The sequence below is a fragment of the Aulonocara sp. 'chitande type north' Nkhata Bay genome, linkage group LG22 (genome assembly GCF_057382095.1).
Source record: "Aulonocara sp. 'chitande type north' Nkhata Bay isolate Kocher_YH1m ecotype deep benthic linkage group LG22, A_spYH_male_GT1.1, whole genome shotgun sequence".
Classification (NCBI taxonomy): Eukaryota; Metazoa; Chordata; class Actinopteri; order Cichliformes; family Cichlidae; genus Aulonocara; species Aulonocara sp. 'chitande type north' Nkhata Bay.
This window is the reverse complement of record NC_141364.1, coordinates 4,108,934-4,134,114: the sequence shown is the minus strand read 5'-3', so window position 1 is coordinate 4,134,114 and position 25,181 is coordinate 4,108,934. Positions and strand designations below refer to the sequence as shown.

Genomic DNA, 25,181 nt, shown 5'->3' with positions numbered 1-25,181 from the left:
ATGTCAAAACAAAGGAGCAAAAACTGAAGAAGTGTTTTTTTACATTGTTGATTCAACATTGAATATAAAAGCTTCAGTGCTCTTCGGCACTGCTTCTCCAGTTTTTTAACTATTATGATATGATTAGGATTATGTCCCCTCATTCGGTATCAATGATGGTGATGGTACAGCAGGATAAAGGTGAGCTCTAACACATGTGTTCAAATTCACCCAACTTTCACATCCCCTCACTGAAGGGGTCAAGATTTTGTTAATTTGTTACCTGTCTATAAATTCTACAGGGTTCATGTGAGTCACATGCCAAATATGCTGTGAAAACTCTTTTTAAACAACTCCTGTTGGAGTCAGATGATTTCCATAGAGAGACACTTTGCATCAGCAGCACCATGCTCCAGTGCTCTGGGAGAGTTTATAGTCCTGAGAGTTGAACACTGGATGACTGACAGCTGTCCTTCATCACAACAGAAGCCACAGAAATCCTCCTCATCAAAAACATGACTTTGATCTGCGTCCTCATCTGGACTCTCCTCTGCTGCTGCTTCACAGGTAAAGTCCAGAGAATCAAACTCCTCTCCTCTATCAACATCTGTCCCTCTGAAATGAAGCCCACAAAACCATGAAGCTGCTTTATGTTTTTGTCTCTGTGTCCTCAGAGTCCAGAGGACAGATCACAGTGACTCAGCCTGGAGCAGTGAGCTCTGCTGTGGGAGGAACTGTGAGCATCAAGTGTAGGACCAGTCAGGATGTTTATGTTTATAGCAGCAACCACTATTTATCCTGGTACCAACAGAAAGATGGAGGAGTTCCTAAACTGCTCATTACCTATGCTAGCACTCGAGTATCAGGGATTCCAGCTCGTTTTACAGGCAGTGGATCAAACTCTGACTTCACTCTGACCATCAGTGGAGTCCAGGCTGAAGATGCAGCAGTTTATTACTGTCAGAGTCTTCACTATCCTAACAGTCAGAATGTGTTCACACAGTGAAAAACAGTCGTACAAAACCTCCCTCAGTCAGACTGAACAGAAACTGAAGTGACTGCTGCAGCTGGAAGATACTGCAGAGACTGATACAGTTCACTGAGGACACACACACACACACACACACACACACACACACACACACACACACACACACACACACACACACACACACACACATTTGCTTCCAATCTAAAAATCGTTTCTTTTTCTCTTTTCCCTAAAAATTAAGTAAAAATCAGTCAACATGTTCAACAAGTCGAATAGTTATAGAGAAAACTCATCGTGACCTTTGACCTCCATTCCATACTAGAACCACCATAATATCATCTATGATTTGTTAAATTTTAACAGTTATCAGTAAAATAAGACCTTTATGTTAAAATATATGAAAATAAACTCAATAAATATCATACAGCTCGACATTAAAAATAAAGTTTAATTTAAATAATCTAAACATAAATTTGAGGCTCAAAAACAAACACTCTGTTTACACAGTGAAAATCTGTCGTACAAAAACCTCTCAGCTGAAGAGGAACTGATCTGAAGCAACAGCTGCAGAACAAACTAAAAGACTGGGAGGAACGATTACTTTAATATTTACTGTGGAATTTCATTTGTGTGCACTCACAGTTTAACATTCATAAAGTTATTGAATACGTTGTTAGTAACATGAAAAAAAAAATGAACACTGGCTCCAGATGTTTAACACATTAACATTATTTTTAGATGACTGATGTTCTCTGCAGCCCATCAGTCTGACTCATTCTTAGTTTCTACATTTATAACAATAAGTTCAGATGAAAAGACGTAGCTGGAAGGTCCACAAAGAAAAAAAATGTTGTTTTTGCTCATTAAAGATTTTTATATTAATCCAAGTTGTAAAATATAACAAGCTGTCATTAAAAATACAAATACTGTTGTCAGTGTTTCTGCACTGATGAGCAGCTCTTTTCTATTTGTAAGCTGTTAAATATTAAACTGATGCTTCTGTGGAGCTCAGCTGCAGTCCTTGTTATCACACAAATCCAGAAAATCATTGTAGTCACATCACAACTAGTGTCTATAATATTCTGATATTCTGCTGATTAACAAATCAAGCAGGCTGTTATAACAGTGTTTGTAGGGGATGTGTTCAGTGAAGATTTAGCCTCATTTGGATATTTCCAGCACAAACGAATCACTGTTACTGTTGTAAAAACCTAAAGTTATTTAGTCAGTTTCCAAAGTATTAATGTAGACAGAACAAAGAAGTAAAAAGTTTCTCTTTAAAATAATATCTTACTAATGCTTAAAAGTGTGACATTAATATAAAGTCGTACAAAAATCTGAAACCAATGAAAATAAGATGTGATCATCCTCCTGACAGACCGTGGTCTTTGTCTTGTGTTAAGAGGTTTAGTGAAGTGAGTTTCTCTCATTTTGCTGTGAACACTAGAAGAGATTAACTTCTATATAAGCTGATTAAAGCAGACCTGTAGTCTCTCATCTGCCTGCATTCCTGTGTTTGTTCTGTTAGTCTGTTCTTAACATCATGTCCACTTCAAGCTCAATTCTGTCGTCATTATTTGAGTCCAGTTGTTGTCTCGCTGCCTTCTGTGAGTTACTCAGCCTCTGTTTTGTGTGCTTTAACTCTCAGACTCCTGATCTCCACCTCATCCTGACAATTAGAGATCCTCAGCTAAGTCTCCACCTGCTTCACCTCTGCCACCACCAGCTTCTAGACTCTTCTCTGCTTTGTTGCCTCGTCAGAGTTTCACTGTCAAATAGTTCATTAATCAAACTTCAGTAAATCTTCACTTAAACTTGATTTAAATGATCTCTGTTTAAACATACAGATGACACCCTGCTCTTTAATTTTACTTATTAGGTTTTAGATCAGATTAAAATGTAGATCATGAAACAGCTTTGAGACTAGAAATTATGAAGAGCACACAGATAATCTATGGTTGACATGACCTCAACAGCTTATAGAGAAATATTTAATATGTGGATTAAAAAATATATTTAACCATTTTCACTGCACATTACACTTGATGTGTCTGTTTACATTTTTATTTTGGTCTGGTTTTACAAATATTACAAAATCTTTATTTTTTAATGTGCATTTATTAAACTCACAGAGTCAAAGAACATGTTTTCTCGGTACGTTTTTATTCTTTTAAGAGTTTGAAATATCAGCTTTACAACAGACACAAAAGGATGAAACTAGAGGAGATTGTTGCTCTGATTGTTGTCATTATGAGATGGAAACATGACTGTTTGATGAGTTTATTTTTTAAATCTGCAAACGCAAAGAAACAAAGAGACAGAAGAAAATCAACATCAAAGACTCAGTGATTGACATCAGGACTGGGAACACTGGTCTCTCCTCAGTATCTCTGAGACCAGAGACTGGGAGCCCTGGGTGGCCTCACAGGTCACAGAGCCCACCTTCCCCCACTGGTCTGCAGTGAGCGTCAGGGTGCTGCTCCAGCTGTAGAGGCCGTCATTCTGCAGCACTCCAGGAGTCCTGCTCTCCTCCCCTCTGATGCTGCTGCTGCCACTGCTGTCGCTCGTCTTCCAGGACAGACTCCAGTCTGAGGGGAAGCCCTTGTTGGCCACACACATGAGCGTGGCCTTCCCCTGCTCCAGCTCCTTGTTGGAAGGACCCAGCACCTTCAGGGCGGGGCGGGTATCACCTAGGAAACACCAATCAGCTTAGAGGACAATTCAATTCAATTCAATTCAATTCAATTCAATTTTATTTATATAGCGCCAAATCACAACAAAAGTCGCCTCAAGGCGCTTCATAGATACAGAGAAAAACCCAACAATCATATGACCCCCTATGAGCAAGCACTTTGGCGACAGTGGGAAGGAAAAACTCCCTTTTAACAGGAAGAAACCTCCGGCAGAACCAGGCTCAGGGAGGGGCGGCCATCTGCTGCGACCGGTTGGGGTGAGAGAAGGAAGACAGGATAAAGACATGCTGTGGAAGAGAGACAGAGGTTAATAACAGATATGATTCAATGCAGAGAGGTCTATTAATACATAGTGAGTGAGAAAGGTGACTGGAAAGGAAAAACTCAATGCATCATGGGAATCCCCCGGCAGCCTACATCTATTGCAGCATAACAAAGGGAGGATTCAGGGTCACCTGGTCCAGCCCTAACTATATGCTTTAGAAAAAAGGAAAGTTTTAAGCCTAATCTTAAAAGTAGAGATAGTGTCTGTCTCCCGAATCCAAACTGGAAGCTGGTTCCACAGAAGAGGGGCCTGAAAACTGAAGGCTCTCCCTCCCAGTCTACTTTTAAATACTCTAGGAACAACAAGTAGGCCTGCAGAGCGAGAGCGGAGCGCTCTAATAGGGTGATATGGTACTACAAGGTCATTAAGATAAGATGGGGCCTGATTATTTAAGACCTTGTATGTGAGGAGCAGGATTTTGAATTCAATTCTGGATTTAACAGGAAGCCAATGAAGGGAAGCCAAAACAGGAGAAATATGCTCTCTCTTTCTAGTCCCTGTCAGGACTCTTGCTGCAGCATTTTGGATTAGCTGAAGGCTTTTCAGTGAGTTTTTTGGACATCCTGATAATAATGAATTACAGGAACAGGAACCACAATTTGAATTTCTCCGTTAAGAAGTTTCTGTCAGGTGTTTTTTCTGCTCCACCAGTCATTCACTCACACATTGTTTCACTTCCCTGTAAGAAACCTCTCATGCATATCAGCACAGAGAGAATCATCACACAGTTTGAGCTGAAATATGTTCAAACTACACTGGAAATAAAAGAAGCAGATGTGGAAACATTTACAGCAGAAGTTTGGCTTTAAAATGATTAGAAGTCTAAATCATGGACGACTGAAGACATTAGTGGACACAAGCACAGAGCAGCTACTCATTCATACAGATTTGAAATGTTATTGAACAGCTCACATGATTTCAAACTAAATCTGAAACATCTGACACGATAAAAACATCAGAAAGCAAACTTTGACTCATCCAAACAGCAGCTGATGTGGTGGAAATTTACAAACTAATCATAAGAGGATGAAGTTTACTCTTGTCTACATATATTTTACTGTCCAAATCTGTCCAGGTTAAGTTAAGTTCAACCCCAAACCATTCTTCAAAAAATACTTATATTCAATAACATGTGAGCTGATAGATCCAAGTCCCTGTGTGAGTCAGTCAGATGATTTCCATAGAGAGGCACTTTGCATCAGCAGCACCATGCTCCAGTGCTCTGGGAGAGTTTATAGTCCTGAGAGTTGAACACTGGATGACTGACAGCTGTCCTTCATCACAACAGAAGCTACAGAAATCCTCCTTATCAAAAACATGACTTTGATCTGCGTCCTCATCTGGACTCTCCTCTGCTGCTGCTTCACAGGTAAAGTCCAGAGAATCAAACTCCTCTCCTCTATCAACATCTGTCCCTCTGAAATGAAGCCCACAAAACCATGAAGCTGCTTTATGTTTTTGTCTCTGTGTCCTCAGAGTCCAGAGGACAGATCACAGTGACTCAGCCTGGAGCAGTGAGCTCTGCTGTGGGAGGAACTGTGAGCATCAAGTGTCGGACCAGTCAGAATGTTCATTATTATTCCACCGTATCCAGCCGCCACCACGATTTAGCCTGGTACCAACAGAAAGATGGAGAAGTTCTTAAACTGCTCATTTATGCTGCTAGCAGTCGAGAATCAGGGGTTCCAGCTCATTTTACAGGCAGTGGATCAAACTCTGACTTCACTCTGACCATCAGTGGAGTCCAGGCTGAAGAATCAGCAGTTTATTACTGTCAGAGTCAGCACTACATCAACAGTCAGCATGTGTTCACACAGTGAAAAACAGTCGTACAAAAACCTCCCTCAGTCAGACTGAACAGAAACTGAAGTGACTGCTGCAGCTGGAAGATACTGCTGTCATGTTCGGCTGTGTGGCAGGCGGGAGGAGGACCCAATCGCAAGGTTCACAAACACGGGGATGAACTCAAAAGCAGCTTTATTGCTGACAGGCAGAACATAGGAAATACAGAACTCAACTAAACTGGGAATCAATAAACTAACACTCGTAGGGAGACACAGGGAATCCACACAACAATGAGGGAGAACGCGACACAGAACTGAGGGAGACGCAGACATAAATACACAGAGGGTTAACGAGGGAAGTGGGAGCACACGGGGAACACAGGTGACACTGATAATAATCACGGGACATGGCAGGAGTGAACACAACACTGACGGTAGAGGTGAAACAGGAAGTACAGAGGTTCAGACAGGAGGAGAGAGAGCACGGGGAGAACACCAACATAATGGGCAGGGGAGACACGGAATAAACACGAAAGGGGACGAGGGCTCATGAATACACAGAGGGGCACACAGGGGGTGAGAGTCACAAAGGGAAAGCACTCAGGGAACAACACAACAGGGCAACTCAGGAAACAGAGCCTAAACAGGGAACAAAATACAAACATACAAGAAAACTAAGAACACTGGGCCAACATGGCCCAGGACCATGACAACTGCAGAGACTGATACAGTTCACTGAGGACACACACACACACACACACACACACACACACACACACACACACTTTACCATATTCTCCATGTTCTTTAAAGCAACCACCAAATGATTTCAATATTTTAAACTCTGTTACAATATCCATGAATGAATCTCGACAAAATGAAAGACAGTCTTTCTAATGGAAATTCCAAATACAGCAAGACAAAACATGAGTGACCTACTACTAGTAACCCTACTGTACCAACATGAACACGCAGTATATAAAAGAAATCTGGGGAAGCTCCTAAACTGCTGATTCATGATGTTACCTCCCATCAGTCTGGAGCTGACTTCACTCTGACCATCAGTGGAGTTCAGTTTGAAGATACAGGAGTTTATCACTGTGAGCAGCATCACAACTACCCACTCACACAGTGAAACAACACTGTACAAAAACCTCCCTCAGCTGGAGAGGAACCGAGAAGAAGAAAATCTGAATCAGCAGCTGCTCAGAGACATAAACTATTTCATCATTTAATAATAGCTTCAATTAAACAATTTGCAGTTATTTGATTTTAAATATTTTTATGTTCAATTTTATCACATCAAATCAGAACAACAGTTACTTTAAGATTTTTATATTTTAGGTAAAGACACTACAATAATGTTCAATGAATTATGGTATAAACCATTAAAGAAATGTATGACTACTATATCTCTGGTTTATAGAAAATAACACCAAATATTAAGCTTCTGATAAAATGAGACCAATGCAGACTGTTTTGCGAGAGTTTTGAGTTTTACATTATTGATGAACTTTGATTTTGCCATTATTTATCATTTCTAGTCTTCTGGTTTCTGTCTCTGTGTTCCCTAGTTGCTGTGCCTCATCTGTCAGCTGTATCCCCTTGTCAAGTCTGTGTCTCTGTGTTATGTTTCCTGTTTTACTTTGAAAGTCTGTGTCTCATGTTAATGTGTCTGGTTTGCCCTGATTTGTCCCAGCTGTGTTTCCCTCCTGTCTCCCATTCCCTGATTGCTCCCTCTGTGTATTTGAGCCCTGTGTTTACTTTGGTCTGAGTTGTGTTCTCTCTGCTTGCCTACATTCAGCATTAAAGCTGTTTTGAGTTCATGTTTTTGCCTCTGTGTATCTGCACATTGGGTCCACCAATCCTGCCTGCACACAGCTCATGACGTACTTAAGTGGAGATGACATATAAGACGTCATGTCATCTGTGTGAGTGCGTGTAATAAAAAACAGGTGAAATAACTGTATGAAGACTAGAAATTATGAAGAGGAAATATATACCATCAACTTGGCTCCTATTTCTTTAAAAGTATATTAAATGTGGAAATAACAATATAGTCAATCTTTTCAAATTATATAACTCTTGTTTTTTTTATTTTGGTTGGGCTTATTAAATGTTTCTATTTTAAGGTGTATTTGTTAAACTCGAGTACTCAAAGACCATGTTTACTAATTTTATTCTTTTTAGAACAGATCATACACACAAAGGGATGAATGTAGAGGCATTTGTTATGATTTTGGTATTTATGAAATGGAACAATTTTTATTGTTTTGTTTTTTTTTTAATATGAGAAGTAGATGTAACAAGAAAACAAAGGATGTTACAGCACATAAGCAAAGAGCTGTACCACAAGAAAAACAGCAACAACGACTCAGTGATTGACATCAGGACTGGGAACACTGGTCTCTCCTCAGTGGCTCTGAGACCAGAGTCTGGGATCCCTGGGTGGCCTCACAGGTCACAGAGCCCACTTTCCCCCACTGGTCTGCAGGGAGCCTCAGGGTGCTGCTCCAGCTGTAGAGGCCGTCATTCTCCTGCACCACGGGGCTCCTGCTCTCCTCCCAGCTGATGCTGCTGCTGCCATCCACCTTCCAGGACAGACTCCAGTCTGAGGGGAAGCCCTTGTTGGCCACACACATGAGCGTGGCCATTCCCTGCATCAGCTCCTCACTGGAGGGACCCAGCACCTTCAGGGCAGGACGGGTATCACCTAGGAAACACCAATCAGCTTAGAGGACAGGAACCACAATTTGAATTTCTCCGTTAAGAAGTTTCTGTCAGGTGTTTTTTCTGCTCCACCAGTCATTCACTCACACATTGTTTCACTTCCCTTTCAGAAACCTGTCATGCATATCAGCACAGAGAGAATCATCACACAGTTTGAGCTGAAATATGTTCAAACTACACTGGAAATAAAAGAAGCAGATGTGGAAACATTTACAGCAGCTTTAAAATGACTACAAGTCTGAGTTATGGATGATATATACATACAAACATACATACATACATATATATATAAAAAAAAAAAACTAAACACCCAGCACGCCCCTGCGGGCGGTTTATCCTTCAAGCTCGGGTCCTCTACCAGAGGCCTGGGAGCTTGAGGGTCCTGCACAGTATCTTAGCTGTTCCCAGGACTGCGCTCTTCTGGACAGACATCTCCGATGTTGTTCCCGGGATCTGCTGGAGCCACTCGCCTAGTTTAGGAGTCACTGCACCCAGTGCTCCGATTACCACGGGGACCACTGTTACCTTCACCCTCCACAACTTCCCAAACTCTTGTCTGAGCCCTCGTCTCGAGCTCCTCATATTTCTTCTTTTTGATGTTGCTGGTGGTGGTTGCAGCTTTTCTAGCGGCCTCTTCATGGTTCCCATTCGCCTGCGGGATCCCCAGGTACTTGTAACTGTCCCCTATGTCTGCAATGTTGCCTTCTGGTAGTTCAATCCCCTCTGTTCTGACTACCTTCCCTCTCTTTGTTACCATCCGACTACACTTCTCCAGTCCGAACGACATTCCAATGTCATTGCTGTATAGCCTGGTAGTGTGGATCAGTGAATCGATGTCTCGTTCACTCTTGGCATACAGCTTGATGTCATCCATGTACAGGAGGTGGCTGACAACTGCTCCGTTCCGTAGTCGGTATCCGTAGCCAGTCTTGTTAATGATCTCACTGAGGGGGTTCAGGCCTATGCAGAACAGCACTGCTGTCCAGAGCATCTCCTTGGTAGATCCCGCACTTGATGGCGACTTGTGCTATGGGCTTGGAGTTGGCCTCTAGTGTCACAGGCCTTCTTGTAATCAATCCAGGCAGTGCACAGGTTGGTCGGTAATTTAGTAATTTAATGTTAGTGTCGGTAATCGTGGTTGTAGGTATTGTCCGTAGTGCTGCATTAACATCATCTAGCAGACCTTCTGAGGGTACTTCACGTAATCTTGGTAACCGGCTACGGGGGGTCCAGGTTTCAAGCTTGGCCATGATCCTACCTTTCAGGTCAGTTCCTCTCGCACTCAACGATTCTCATCACCCTTGGGAGCGTCTCCCATTTTGACCTCAGGACGTCCAGGCCATACTCGGGACAGGTGTTTCTGTACACTATGCCGGCCACTTGGTTATGGCGTTCCATGTATTCCCTGCCTGCTAGCATCTTGCACCCTGCTGTTATGTGCTGGATTGTTTCAGGGGCATCTTTACACAGTCTCTACCTGGGGTCTTGCCTGGTGTGATAGACCCCAGCCTCTACGGATCTTATGCTCAGAGCTTGTTCCTGTGCTGCCATGATTAGTGCCTCTGTGCTGTCTTTCAGTCCAGCTTTGTCCAGCCGCTGGTAGGATTTCTGGATATCAGCCACTTCCTCTCTCTGTCGGTGGTACATGCTGTGCAGGGGCCTGTCCTTCCATGATGGTGCCTCCTCTTCCTCTTCTTTCTTGGGTTTCTGCTGCCTGAGGTATTCACTGCTGAGCACGGGGTCGGTTGGGGCCATCTTACTGATGTATCCGTGGATGTTTGTTGCCATATATATATATATATATATATATATATATATATATATATATATATATATATATATATATATGTGTATATATAGAGAGAGACAGACAGAGAGAGAGAGAGAGAGATCTTTTTTTAAAACACAAAGTGTTTAAAAATAGGAAAATTTAATGGTCTTAAAGCATGAAACAAACAAAAAATACAGCAAGAGTGCAGATGAATAATGAGGTGTGGGAGCCCTGGGTGGCCTCACAGGACACACTGTGAAATGGCAAGAAATGAATCTTCTATGTGCTGTGACAGAACATGAACAGTAAACAGATCACTCCCATTTTTTACTTTAAATTCACGTTTGGAGTCCAGCCAAACGTGGTAAAAGTGGTAAGCCCCGTTGAAGAACTGAAAAGCATAGTATTTATTTTGGCACACAGGCCGCGCTCATTGGAGGATATGATTTATATATATATGACTGTTAAACAGAAGAAGTTGCAATCATTGATAGTCAAAGGAGCTTGCAAAGAAAAGCATCTGGACTTCTTTAAGTTGCTTGAAGACGTTTCACCTCTCATCCGAGAAGCTTCTTCAGTTCTAAGGTCAAATGGTGGAGAGTCCCAGATATAAACCTAGTGGGAGTGACCCCCCACAGAGGGACAAAAGGACCCCCTGATGATCCTCTAATCGCCTGAGCCAAGGTGTGAAATTGGGTGTGGGACCCAATCAGCCAGAGTTTCGGGTGTGTTCATTGTGAAACCTGGCCCCACCTTGTCATGCGAATTCCTGAGGTCAGATGGCCCAGGATGTGAGTGGGCGTTAAGGCGTCTGGGAAGGGATCTCAAAAACGGGCCTCACCACTACATATTTCAAGTACAACGAAGGCTTTTACAGACAAAAACATGGCTGTGCCATGGGCTCCCCCGTGTCACCTATTGTAGCCAACCTTTACATGGAGGAAGTGGAAAGGAAGGCTCTTGGCTCTTTCAAAGGAAGAGTACCCAGCCACTGGTACAGATATGTGGACGACACCTGGGTCAAAATCAAGACACAAGAAGTGGAATCCTTCACTGCGCACATTAACGCTGTGGATAAAAACATCAAGTTCACCAGGGAAGACACAAAGGACAACTGTTTGCCTTTCCTGGACTGCGCTGTGCACATTGAAGAGAACGGCAAACTCAACATCGAAGTTTACGGGAAGCCCACACACACGGACCAATACCTCCTCTTTGACTCCCATCACCCTCTGGAACACAAACTTGGAGTAATTAGGACCCTACACCACCGGGCAGAACATGTTCCCTCTAAGCCTGAAGGAAAAAAGAAGGAACACACACATGTAAAGGAAGCACTCAAAACGTGCGGCTATCCTAAATGGGCGTTCTTAAAGTCAGCAAAGAGGCACAGAAAAGAAGACCAGACACCAGCGAAGGAGGATAAGAAGGACAGACGCAACAACATTGTCATCCCCTATGTAGCCGGTGTATCAGAAAAACTCAGGAGAGTTTTCTCCAAGCATGACATCCCGGTGTATTTCAGACCCAGCAACACGCTCAGACAAAAACTGGTTCACCCGAAAGACAAAACGCCAAAACACAAACTTAACAATGTGGTGTATGCTGTACAGTGCAGCGAGGAATGCCCAGACCTCTACATTGGAGAGACCAAACAGCCACTTCACAAGCGCATGGCACAACATAGAAGAGCCACCTCCACAGGACAAGACTCAGCAGTCCATCTGCATCTTAAGGATAAAGGACACTCTTTCGAGGATGCCAATGTTCACATTTTGGACAGAGAGGACAGATGGTTTGAAAGAGGAGTGAAAGAAGCCATCTATGTCCACTGTGAGCGACCATCTTTGAACAGAGGCGGGGGTTTACGACACCAACTCTCTGCCATCTATAATCCAGTTTTGAGATCCCTTCCCAGACGCCTTAACGCCCACTCACATCCTGGGCCATCTGACCTCAGGAATTCGCATGATAAGGTGGGGCCAGGTTTCACAATGAACACACCCGAAACTCTGGCTGATTGGGTCCCACACCCAATTTCACACCTTGGCTCAGGCGATTAGAGGATCATCAGGGGGTCCTTTTGTCCCTCTGTGGGGGGTCACTCCCACTAGGTTTATATCTGGGACTCTCCACCATTTGACCTTAGAACTGAAGAAGCTTCTCGGATGAGAGGTGAAACGTCTTCAAGCAACTTAAAGAAGTCCAGACGCTTTTCTTTGCAAGCTCCTTTGACTACGATGACCTGGATGACTGAGAACCTTCACAGACAAATCATTGATAGAAAATAGCAATAGGGGGGAAAGGATTCAACCTGAAGAGACATAAACATGGCAAAGAAATGTGGTAGGATCTACATCTCAAACACAAGCAAACTGCCTTTTGTTGCAGAAATTTTAACCAGCAAAACAGGATGTTCAAGGCAAAATGTTCAGAAACCTGAGTCTGTCTCAAAAGATTGCCCCTGACTCCATGAACTCTTCCAGTCCATCTTAAAGCTTTTGATTTAACATTGTTGAGTCTCTGTCTTTGTTCAAACTTAAGGCCCGTCTTAAATCCATGCATGTCTATATTTATTTGTATTAGAATTCATATTTGAATTATTTCACATTTTCCATTTGATTTTTTTTTTTATTCAAATGTATCTCTCCACTAGATGTCATGAATGATTTAATTATTCAGCTCAGGACAGCTGCAGCTGACTGACTCTGTGTGTTTGCATATGTGTCCTGCCTCTCTGCTCACAGCTGTTAAGAGGCCAGTGTTGATCAGTGGCTGTCCAGGCCTTTCAGAGCCACTCACACACCAGCAGCACAATGATGATGTCACTGACTCTACTGCTGGCCACCCTGTGGATCCTTGTTCAGGGTGAGACTCTCTGTGGAAACTTTGCTTCAGCATGCAGCCAGGTTCACCACAATGATGTTCTGCTATGATGGAGAAACTCTGAAACCAGCAGCACTGACCTTCTTCCATCTGCTCTCCATGTTAGAGAAATTATCCTCTAATGTTTGGATGTTCATCATCTCAATAACCTTTCTCCACTTTTTCATGTTTTCAGGTTCATCAGGAGTCTGAGTCAGTCCTGACTCAGACTCCTACAGCTCAGTCTGTTGTTCCAGGACAGACTGTCTCTATCAGATGTAAAGCCAGTTCAAGTGTCGGCGGCTGCCTCAACTGGTACCACAATATGTACGTCTCCCACAGTGTGTGTCTGACAAGGTGATCAGCAACACAGGGGCACCACAGGGGACTGTCCTCTCCCCCTTCCTCTTCACCCTCTACACCACAGACTTCAGCCGCTGAACAGAGACCTGCCATCTTCAGAAGTTTTCTGATGACTCTGCGGTGGTTGGATGCATCAGCAGGGATGATGAGACAGAGTACCGGGCTGTGGTCGACTCCTTTGTCACGTGGTGTGAGCAGAATCATCTGCAGCTCAACGTGGCAAAGACCAAGGAACTGATCGTGGACTTCAGGAGGACCAGGAAACACTTGACCCCTGTTTCAATCCAGGGGGTCAGTGTTGACATTGTGGAGGACTATAAATACCTTGGAGTACACATTGACAATAAACTGGACTGGGCTAAAAACACCACAGCACTTTACAGGAAGGGCCAGAGTCGTCTCTATTTTTTGAGGCGACTGAGGTCCTTCAACATCTGCCAGAAAATGCTGAGGATTTTCTATGAGTCTGTGGTGGCCAGTGCGATCCTCTATGCTGTTGCATGCTGGGGGAGCAGGCTGAGGGTCGCAGATGCCAACAGACTTAATAAACTGATCCGTAAGGCCAGCAATGTTGTGGGGATGGAGCTGGACTCCCTCAAGGTGGTGTCGGAGAGGCGGATGCTGTCAAGATAAAGACAATGTTGGATAACACCTCCCACCCACTCCATGACGTGCTGGTCAGTCACAGGAGCTCGTTCAGTGAGAGACTGAGATTACCGAAAAGCACCACTGAACGACACAGGAAATCTTTCCTGCCTGTGGCTCCCTGTACAACTCATCCACTTAACACACTGGTTACTGCTACAACTACACATGTTTCTTTTCCAGCTATTTATTTATGAGTGACTTATGTATGTATGTATGTATGTATGTATGTATGTATATATATGTATATATTGTACTATTCTTAGTTAGCGTATTGTCTGTCTTGTCTTAATGTTGGTTTATAATGGAGCACTGTAACAAAAAATAATTTCCCCCAGGGATCAATAAAGTATTCTGATTCTGATTCTGATGGTAAGTTTGATTCTTTTTACCGAATCGAGCTTGAATGAGTCACTCACCAAAATGAATCATTTTTTTTGAGTCACTGAGTCAGTTGCCCAGAGAGTGCAAAAAATGTACATTTTCACTCAAACTTAATTTGTTTCTCTTTTCATGTAAATCCTACTGCTAAGATGAGTGACTGAAAAAGAAAAACAACTATTTTTATAGAGCAAAACAGAGCAAAAAAAAGTAAGATTTCTAAAGGGAACATTTATTTAATTTATTTATTTTATTTTATTAGTATTTTCCTCAAATGTGTCAAATAGCTATGGAGAGCATCCTCACACAGAACATCACATCCTGGTTTGGGAACAGCTGTGTTAAGGACCAAAAAGCTCTTCAGAGAGTGATCCGTACAGCAGAACGCTGCTGCAGGTTTTCCCCTCCCCTTCTTCAGGACACCTACACCAGGAGATGCCGGACTAGAGCAGCACAGATACTGAAGGACCCGTCCCATCCTGGCAACAAACTGTTCCAACTTCTGCAATCTGGAAGAAGGTTCTGCATCATCCAGGCAAGGCCAGAGAGACTCAAGAGGAGCTTCTACCCCTAAGCCATCCGGGCCCTAAACCATAACTGGCTGTTGTTTTTTTCCCCACAATTTTAATTATAAGCTAGATATAATTCTACTAATGAAATTAGTTTGCAAACAGCAACAGGGATGAGTCAGTGAGTCAGTGGGGTTTGTGAATCATGATTCACGAGGCAGTAAAGTGATTCTTGAGTACTGAACGATTCGTTCATGATTCGCACATCACTAGTCCAGACACACGATTTAAATGTGATTAAATGGTGCAAAGGACTTTCATTTCACTGGGCACAAATCTGTCCAGGTTAAGTTAAGTTCAACCCCAAACCATTCTTCAAAAAATACTTATATTCAATAACATGTGAGCTGATAGATCCAAGTCCCTGTGTGAGTCAGTCAGATGATTTCCATAGAGAGGCACTTTGCATCAGCAGCACCATGCTCCAGTGCTCTGGGAGAGTTTATAGTCCTGAGAGTTGAACACTGGATGACTGACAGCTGTCCTTCATCACAACAGAAGCCACAGAAATCCTCCTCATCAAAAACATGACTTTGATCTGCGTCCTCATCTGGACTCTCCTCTGCTGCTGCTTCACAGGTAAAGTCCAGAGAATCAAACTCCTCTCCTCTATCAACATCTGTCCCTCTGAAATGAAGCCCACAAAACCATGAAGCTGCTTTATGTTTTTGTCTCTGTGTCCTCAGAGTCCAGAGGACAGATCACAGTGACTCAGCCTGGAGCAGTGAGCTCTGCTGTGGGAGGAACTGTGAGCATCAAGTGTACGACCAGTCAGGATGTTCATTATTATTCCACCGTATCCAGCCGCCACCACTATTTAGCCTGGTACCAACAGAAAGATGGAGGAGTTCCTAAACGTCTCATTTACCTTGCTAGCAGTCGAGAATCAGGGGTTCCAGCTCGTTTTACAGGCAGTGGATCAAACTCTGACTTCACTCTGACCATCAGTGGAGTCCAGGCTGAAGATGCAGCAGTTTATTACTGTCAGAGTTTTCACTGGCTGAACAGTCAAGGTGTGTTGACACAGTGAAAAACAGTCGTACAAAAACCTCCCTCAGTCAGACTGAACAGAAAATGAACTGAGTGCTGCAGCTGGAAGATACTGCAGAGACTGATACAGTTCACTGAGGACACACACACACACACACACACACACACATACGGGTCTATGTGGTATGGCGGGACTATACTACGTCAATCCGCCCGGTGGTGGTTTAAGTGGACTACCCTTTTGAAAGGACTTAGAGCCAAGGGAGCGAGGTTAAAGTGTTCGAAAAAATCTGAAAAAAATTTGGGTCACTTCAGACCTCATACACTCCCTATAGAAGTCTAGATACACTGATACACACCAACCAGACTCTATTGTGTTTTCTGGAGACATTGTCCACTTGACAACAATGTGTTTTATGAGGTCCAAAAAAAGCAATATTGGGTCTTTAAAGGGACAATGATGTAATATTTAAATAGCTCATCATTACCATGAATACACATCTGACAGGACACAGGATTACTGGAACATCATTTTATTAGTGTTCTTGGATCTGAACATTAATTTTAACCATAAATAAAAAAGAAATCTATGGACAAAAATGCCCACGCTTCCCACAGAAATATAAAAATATAGAAAACAGAAAAATTAAAAACATTTAAAATGAATTTTAATAGTTTAAAGGTAAATATTAAGGGGAGAAAATATGCATTTATAATTTTTTATTTTAAATATAACCCGTCAAAAAAAACCCTAAATAAATTAAATGTAAAAATTATGAAATACAAACTACTTCTGTATTTAACAAGAACTTTTTTTTCTTTAAACAGAACATCAGTGTTAACAACAATTGGCAATCTGACCAAGATGTAAAACCACAGCTCTCTAAACAGTTATTTTAGTTCATTTTTTTCTGCCTTTTTGCAGTTAATCCTCTGTTTCTTACAAAATCTCTTATGTTTTGAACTGTTCTTCCTGCCAACACCGGATCTTCTACCAATTTGCAATGACTGCATTCATTTTTGGTGGCTAGTTTCCCTTCGTTTATGTGGTCTTTCAAATGCCTCATCACTGCAGCAACCTCAGCCTTGGACCACATGTTTTTGGGAGCTCTTCGGGAATTGTGGGATTGAGCAGCATTTTTCTCTGGAAGATATATAAAGTAGTAGTAGTTAAAACAAACAAAAAACCAAACAAAAAAAACAAAAAACATTTGCTTGTTAAAAGAATGGATGCTACCCTGTACTAACTTCTGAAATGTGTTGCTACCATCAATATCAAAACGAGCTAAAATTCTGTTTGAAAATTTATCAAATTTCTAAAATGAGACAACATTTAGTGTTCCGCTGTGAATAAAAGACTGAATAAAAAGTTGAATAAAAGTCTCTTGATGCATGCTCAATCATCCAGGTAAGTAAATCCCAAAACGTTGATTCTGTTAATCTGGACGTAGCGTTTTCAGTGGGAGAAACATTTTGTCACTCATCCAAGTGACTTTTTGCCACCACTCTGCAGTTTGCCATATGTTGCAAAGTGATGAAACAATAATAAGCTTCGAGAACCAACTGCACCCCTTACCTTCAGAGGGAGCAGCAGTCTCACTTGCTGCAGGCATTGTGAGTAGTCCTTCATCTGCTGATTACACAATTTGATTAAGTTTTAATATTTGTAACAAACATTTTATCCACAGAAACCAAGCTAGTGGTAACTTACCACAATCTACAGTGTCTTGGGGCTGCGCTGTGTTTGTGGAATCAGCTACTGCATGTACAGGCTCACTGGTGCCACACGCCGACATTGTGAGTGATGTGTCATCATCATCTGATTCACTCTCACTGTCCTTTGTTTCAGCATCACTTAATGCAATTTCATCTGAGAAATTGTGGGGGAAAAAAACCAAAAAAACCAAACACATACAACCCCCCCAAAAACCTCACATTAACAACGAGATATGACAAAAAACAGAGCAAATACTGGAAATTATAGTACATAGTTTTACTATTTAAGGCCTGCTGCTGGGTTGTTGCCCTCCTATGGCCTACTCCACATCCAGGTAGCACCTCCATGCTCTGGACACTACACTAACAGACACAGCAAACCTTCTTGCCACAGCTCACATTGATGTGCTACGCTAGATGAGCTGCACTACCTGAGCCACTTGTGTGGGTTGTAGACTGTCTCATGCTACCACTAAAATGAAATCACCGCCAGCATTCAAAAGTGACCATAACATCAGCCAGAAAGAATAAGTGCTGAGAAGTGGTCTGTGGTCACCACCTGCAGAACCAGTCCTTTATTATGGTGAATTGACTATAATTTCCACTTGTTGTCTACTCTATTTGCAAAACAGCATGTGAAACTGGTTGTCAGTGTTACTTCCTAAGTGAACAGTTTGATATAACAGAAGTGTGACTGACTTGGAGTAACATCGCATTGTTTAAGTGTTCCCTTTATTATTTTGAGCAGTTTATGTTATGGAATGGGGAATTGAGGACAATCCCAAGTATACCATTTTTACAAGGTCCTGCACCAATGAGGTAATACTACATTTCTTTAATTAGACGTGACCACCCATTAATTAAAAAGGGAGCAGTGTTCATTTCAGCTAGTCTTAACTTGTTGAACTCCATTAATGCTTTTTACTATATAATGTACCTATTCACTAAATGTCTCACCTTTGCACTTATAGCCAAGCCACTTGAGGGAGGAAACCAGTCCCACACACTGAATGCACTTGTCCAAAGATGATATTGTTGTGCACACCAGACGATGATTGTGACACTGTTAGCAAAATATTGCAACATTTATTTGTTTTGGACAGTTGGAAAGGTGAGGTGTTTTCAATTCAGTTGCAGATATCAACTAATAAACTTCGTCCATGTAAATCACATCACACCCAGGTGACTGCCAAACACACACACACACACACAGCATCCATAAAGAATGATGATAGATTAAATTATTAGTTCATTAAGTGGTACACTGGATTATATTTACCCTTTCAGGCTCTGGATGTTTCAGGTCCAGATCATTGTTTGGAAAGCTGTTTGGTTGCGGCTTTAGGCAGCTCACAGTCTTCTGAATCTGGCTGGTCTCAGTCTTCGTGTGTAACAGATAGAGAATGAAGACAAAAGAACAGTAATCTGACAGTTACTAAAAATGCATCACTCAAGAGGATGAATAGACCATTTCACTATCGGCAAATAGCGTAAGGTACACATCGTGCATGAGAAACATTCATTAAAATCTGTCCTAGGTCAATGTTACCTCTTCAAAATCTTGCACTGAAGAAGAATGCATGGCTTCTGAGCCTTGCTGAGGCATTTCTTCATCAAGATCCTGCAACAAAGAAAAGATGGCACAAAGATTAGACCAAGTGCTCTTCTTGCAACTGTACTGGGCAGGCCTGTGCTTCTGTTTTTAATTTGCATGTGTGTGTGTGTGTGTGTGTGTGTGGGGGGGGGGCTTTCCACTCAAGAAATGTTTTCTTCTGAAAAAAATACTGGCTACAATAATTAACAACTGATTCCTTTGCAATCATCCATCCTCTTCCACTTATCCTTATCAGGATTGTGGGGTAGCAGTTTTGGGGCCTATACCAGCTACCATAGGGCAGTACAACCTGGACAGATCACCAGTCTAACATGGAAGGACAAGCATTTGCATTCACACCAAAGGGCAGTTTTGAATCACCAGTTAACCTAACCCCATAAGCTACATCTTTGGACTGTGGGAAGAAGCCAGAGTACACAGCCAGAGAGAGCCCATGCACTAAAGCAGTAAAAAGTGCCTAAAACAAGTTAAGAAGTTGTATAGTACTATCTATCTTAATGTTCAAGCCTGAGTTTCAAAAAATTTCAACATAGAAACAAAGCACATGCAGTCAGTTCTGCATGCTGTAGGTCAAACTGTCAAGACATACAAGAAGACCCCTCCTAAAACCAGAGTGATGTCACCATGAAGCAAACTTTGACGGAGTCCCCCAATAACAGTGTGGTCCTCCTAAGTCACATTTGGGTGGTTAACACACACACACACACACTCAGATGTTATCCAGACTTGCACTTTGAAACAATGAAAAGGACCTACAAGCCACGGTCCATGTAAATCACATCACACCCAGGTGACAGCCAAACACACACACACACAGCATCCATAAAGAATGATGATAGATTAAATTATTAGTTCATTAAGTGGTACACTGGATTATATTTACCCTTTCAGGCTCTGGATGTTTCAGGTCCAGATCATTGTTTGGAAAGCTGTTTGGTTGCGGCTTTAGGCAGCTCACAGTCTTCTGAATCTGGCTGGTCTCAGTCTTCGTGTGTAACAGATAGAGAATGAAGACAAAAGAACAGTAATCTGACAGTTACTAAAAATGCATCACTCAAGAGGATGAATAAACCATTTCACTATCGGCAAATAGCGTAAGGTACACATCGTGCATGAGAAACATTCATTAAAATCTGTCCTAGGTCAATGTTACCTCTTCAAAATCTTGCACTGAAGAAGAATGCATGGCTTCTGAGCCTTGCTGAGGCATTTCTTCATCAAGATCCTGCAACAAAGAAAAGATGGCACAAAGATTAGACCAAGTGCTCTTCTTGCAACTGTACTGGGCAGGCCTGTGCTTCTGTTTTTAATTTGCATGTGTGTGTGTGTGTGTGGGGGGGGGTGGGGGGGGGGGGGGGGGCTTTCCACTCAAGAAATGTTTTCTTCTGAAAAAAATACTGGCTACAATAATTAACAACTGATTCCTTTGCAATCATCCATCCTCTTCCACTTATCCTTATCAGGATTGTGGGGTAGCAGTTTTGGGGCCTATACCAGCTACCATAGGGCAGTACAACCTGGACAGATCACCAGTCTAACATGGAAGGACAAGCATTTGCATTCACACCAAAGGGCAGTTTTGAATCACCAGTTAACCTAACCCCATAAGCTACATCTTTGGACTGTGGGAAGAAGCCAGAGTACACAGCCAGAGAGAGCCCATGCACTAAAGCAGTAAAAAGTGCCTAAAACAAGTTAAGAAGTTGTATAGTACTATCTATCTTAATGTTCAAGCCTGAGTTTCAAAAAATTTCAACATAGAAACAAAGCACATGCAGTCAGTTCTGCATGCTGTAGGTCAAACTGTCAAGACATACGAGAAGACCCCTCCTAAAACCAGAGTGATGTCACCATGAAGCAAACTTTGACGGAGTCCCCCAATAACAGTGTGGTCCTCCTAAGTCACATTTGGGTGGTTAACACACACACACACACACTCAGATGTTATCCAGACTTGCACTTTGAAACAATGAAAAGGACCTACAAGCCACGGTCCATGTAAATCACATCACACCCAGGTGACAGCCAAACACACACACACACAGCATCCATAAAGAATGATGATAGATTAAATTATTAGTTCATTAAGTGGTACACTGGATTATATTTACCCTTTCAGGCTCTGGATGTTTCAGGTCCAGATCATTGTTTGGAAAGCTGTTTGGTTGCGGCTTTAGGCAGCTCACAGTCTTCTGAATCTGGCTGGTCTCAGTCTTCGTGTGTAACAGATAGAGAATGAAGACAAAAGAACAGTAATCTGACAGTTACTAAAAATGCATCACTCAAGAGGATGAATAAACCATTTCACTATCGGCAAATAGCGTAAGGTACACATCGTGCATGAGAAACATTCATTAAAATCTGTCCTAGGTCAATGTTACCTCTTCAAAATCTTGCACTGAAGAAGAATGCATGGCTTCTGAGCCTTGCTGAGGCATTTCTTCATCAAGATCCTGCAACAAAGAAAAGATGGCACAAAGATTAGACCAAGTGCTCTTCTTGCAACTGTACTGGGCAGGCCTGTGCTTCTGTTTTTAATTTGCATGTGTGTGTGTGTGTGGGGGGGGGGGGCTTTCCACTCAAGAAATGTTTTCTTCTGAAAAAAATACTGGCTACAATAATTAACAACTGATTCCTTTGCAATCATCCATCCTCTTCCACTTATCCTTATCAGGATTGTGGGGTAGCAGTTTTGGGGCCTATACCAGCTACCATAGGGCAGTACAACCTGGACAGATCACCAGTCTAACATGGAAGGACAAGCATTTGCATTCACACCAAAGGGCAGTTTTGAATCACCAGTTAACCTAACCCCATAAGCTACATCTTTGGACTGTGGGAAGAAGCCAGAGTACACAGCCAGAGAGAGCCCATGCACTAAAGCAGTAAAAAGTGCCTAAAACAAGTTAAGAAGTTGTATAGTACTATCTATCTTAATGTTCAAGCCTGAGTTTCAAAAAATTTCAACATAGAAACAAAGCACATGCAGTCAGTTCTGCATGCTGTAGGTCAAACTGTCAAGACATACGAGAAGACCCCTCCTAAAACCAGAGTGATGTCACCATGAAGCAAACTTTGACGGAGTCCCCCAATAACAGTGTGGTCCTCCTAAGTCACATTTGGGTGGTTAACACACACACACACACACTCAGATGTTATCCAGACTTGCACTTTGAAACAATGAAAAGGACCTACAAGCCACGGTCCATGTAAATCACATCACACCCAGGTGACAGCCAAACACACACACACACAGCATCCATAAAGAATGATGATAGATTAAATTATTAGTTCATTAAGTGGTACACTGGATTATATTTACCCTTTCAGGCTCTGGATGTTTCAGGTCCAGATCATTGTTTGGAAAGCTGTTTGGTTGCGGCTTTAGGCAGCTCACAGTCTTCTGAATCTGGCTGGTCTCAGTCTTCGTGTGTAACAGATAGAGAATGAAGACAAAAGAACAGTAATCTGACAGTTACTAAAAATGCATCACTCAAGAGGATGAATAGACCATTTCACTATCGGCAAATAGCGTAAGGTACACATCGTGCATGAGAAACATTCATTAAAATCTGTCCTAGGTCAATGTTACCTCTTCAAAATCTTGCACTGAAGAAGAATGCATGGCTTCTGAGCCTTGCTGAGGCATTTCTTCATCAAGATCCTGCAACAAAGAAAAGATGGCACAAAGATTAGACCAAGTGCTCTTCTTGCAACTGTACTGGGCAGGCCTGTGCTTCTGTTTTTAATTTGCATGTGTGTGTGTGTGTGTGTGTGGGGGGGGGGGGGGCTTTCCACTCAAGAAATGTTTTCTTCTGAAAAAAATACTGGCTACAATAATTAACAACTGATTCCTTTGCAATCATCCATCCTCTTCCACTTATCCTTATCAGGATTGTGGGGTAGCAGTTTTGGGGCCTATACCAGCTACCATAGGGCAGTACAACCTGGACAGATCACCAGTCTAACATGGAAGGACAAGCATTTGCATTCACACCAAAGGGCAGTTTTGAATCACCAGTTAACCTAACCCCATAAGCTACATCTTTGGACTGTGGGAAGAAGCCAGAGTACACAGCGAGAGAGCCCATGCACTACCAGCAGTAAAAAGTGCCTAAAACAAGTTAAGTTGTATAGTACTATCTATCTTAATGTTCAAGCCTGAGTTTCAAACCACATAGAAACAAAGCACATGCAGTCAGTTCTGCATGCTGTAGGTCAAACTGTCAAGAAATACGAGAAGACCCCTCCTAAAACCAGAGTGATGTCACCATGAAGCAAACTTTGACGGAGTCCCCCAATAACAGTGTGGTCCTCCTAAGTCACATTTGGGTGGTTAACACACACACACACTCAGATGTTATCCAGACTTGCACTTTGAAACAATGAAAAGGACCTACAAGCCACAGTCCATGTAAATCACATCACACCCAGGTGACTGCCAAACACACACACACACACACACACAGCATCCATAAAGAATGATGATAGATTAAATTATTAGTTCATTAAGTGGTACACTGGATTATATTTACCCTTTCAGGCTCTGGATGTTTCAGGTCCAGATCATTGTTTGGAAAGCTGTTTGGTTGCGGCTTTAGGCAGCTCACAGTCTTCTGAATCTGGCTGGTCTCAGTCTTCGTGTGTAACAGATAGAGAATGAAGACAAAAGAACAGTAATCTGACAGTTACTAAAAATGCATCACTCAAGAGGATGAATAAACCATTTCACTATCGGCAAATAGCGTAAGGTACACATCGTGCATGAGAAACATTCATTAAAATCTGTCCTAGGTCAATGTTACCTCTTCAAAATCTTGCACTGAAGAAGAATGCATGGCTTCTGAGCCTTGCTGAGGCATTTCTTCATCAAGATCCTGCAACAAAGAAAAGATGGCACAAAGATTAGACCAAGTGCTCTTCTTGCAACTGTACTGGGCAGGCCTGTGCTTCTGTTTTTAATTTGCATGTGTGTGTGTGTGTGTGTGTGGGGGGGGGGGGCTTTCCACTCAAGAAATGTTTTCTTCTGAAAAAAATACTGGCTACAATAATTAACAACTGATTCCTTTGCAATCATCCATCCTCTTCCACTTATCCTTATCAGGATTGTGGGGTAGCAGTTTTGGGGCCTATACCAGCTACCATAGGGCAGTACAACCTGGACAGATCACCAGTCTAACATGGAAGGACAAGCATTTGCATTCACACCAAAGGGCAGTTTTGAATCACCAGTTAACCTAACCCCATAAGCTACATCTTTGGACTGTGGGAAGAAGCCAGAGTACACAGCCAGAGAGAGCCCATGCACTAAAGCAGTAAAAAGTGCCTAAAACAAGTTAAGAAGTTGTATAGTACTATCTATCTTAATGTTCAAGCCTGAGTTTCAAAAAATTTCAACATAGAAACAAAGCACATGCAGTCAGTTCTGCATGCTGTAGGTCAAACTGTCAAGACATACGAGAAGACCCCTCCTAAAACCAGAGTGATGTCACCATGAAGCAAACTTTGACGGAGTCCCCCAATAACAGTGTGGTCCTCCTAAGTCACATTTGGGTGGTTAACACACACACACTCAGATGTTATCCAGACTTGCACTTTGAAACAATGAAAAGGACCTACAAGCCACGGTCCATGTAAATCACATCACACCCAGGTGACTGCCAAACACACACACACACACAGCATCCATAAAGAATGATGATAGATTAAATTATTAGTTCATTAAGTGGTACACTGGATTATATTTACCCTTTCAGGCTCTGGA

At 42.3% G+C, this 25,181-nt stretch overlaps 1 protein-coding gene, 1 long non-coding RNA gene, 1 pseudogene and 1 gene segment (V, D, J or C); 1 reads left to right on the top strand and 3 right to left on the bottom strand.

Moving 5' to 3' along the window:
• Positions 1 to 3,325: 3,325 nt before the first annotated feature.
• LOC147303245 (Ig kappa-b4 chain C region pseudogene) lies at positions 3,326 to 6,883 on the bottom strand (annotated as a pseudogene).
• Positions 6,884 to 8,159: 1,276 nt separating this feature from the next.
• Positions 8,160 to 25,181, bottom strand: part of LOC147303241 (Ig kappa chain V-III region MOPC 63-like) — a 42,843-nt gene continuing 25,821 nt past the window's right edge. Inside the window, 1 exon segment of the V gene segment in view lies at positions 8,160 to 8,485. Within this exon segment, the coding sequence occupies positions 8,160 to 8,485 (326 nt within the window).
• The window catches only part of LOC147303240 (immunoglobulin kappa light chain-like), a 52,370-nt gene continuing 42,695 nt past the window's right edge, over positions 15,507 to 25,181 (top strand). Inside the window, exons 1-2 of the mRNA XM_086279559.1 lie at positions 15,507 to 15,675; positions 15,783 to 16,116. Of these exons, the coding sequence (XP_086135685.1) occupies positions 15,624 to 15,675; positions 15,783 to 16,116 (386 nt within the window). The 5' untranslated portion in view covers positions 15,507 to 15,623. The remainder of the gene's footprint in view (positions 15,676 to 15,782; positions 16,117 to 25,181) is intronic.
• On the bottom strand, positions 17,155 to 18,751 carry LOC147303244 (uncharacterized). The gene is made up of 3 exons (XR_015126807.1): positions 17,798 to 18,751; positions 17,663 to 17,719; positions 17,155 to 17,230 (listed from the first exon to the last, which is right to left on the bottom strand). It is a non-coding gene; the product is annotated as an uncharacterized LOC147303244 (long non-coding RNA).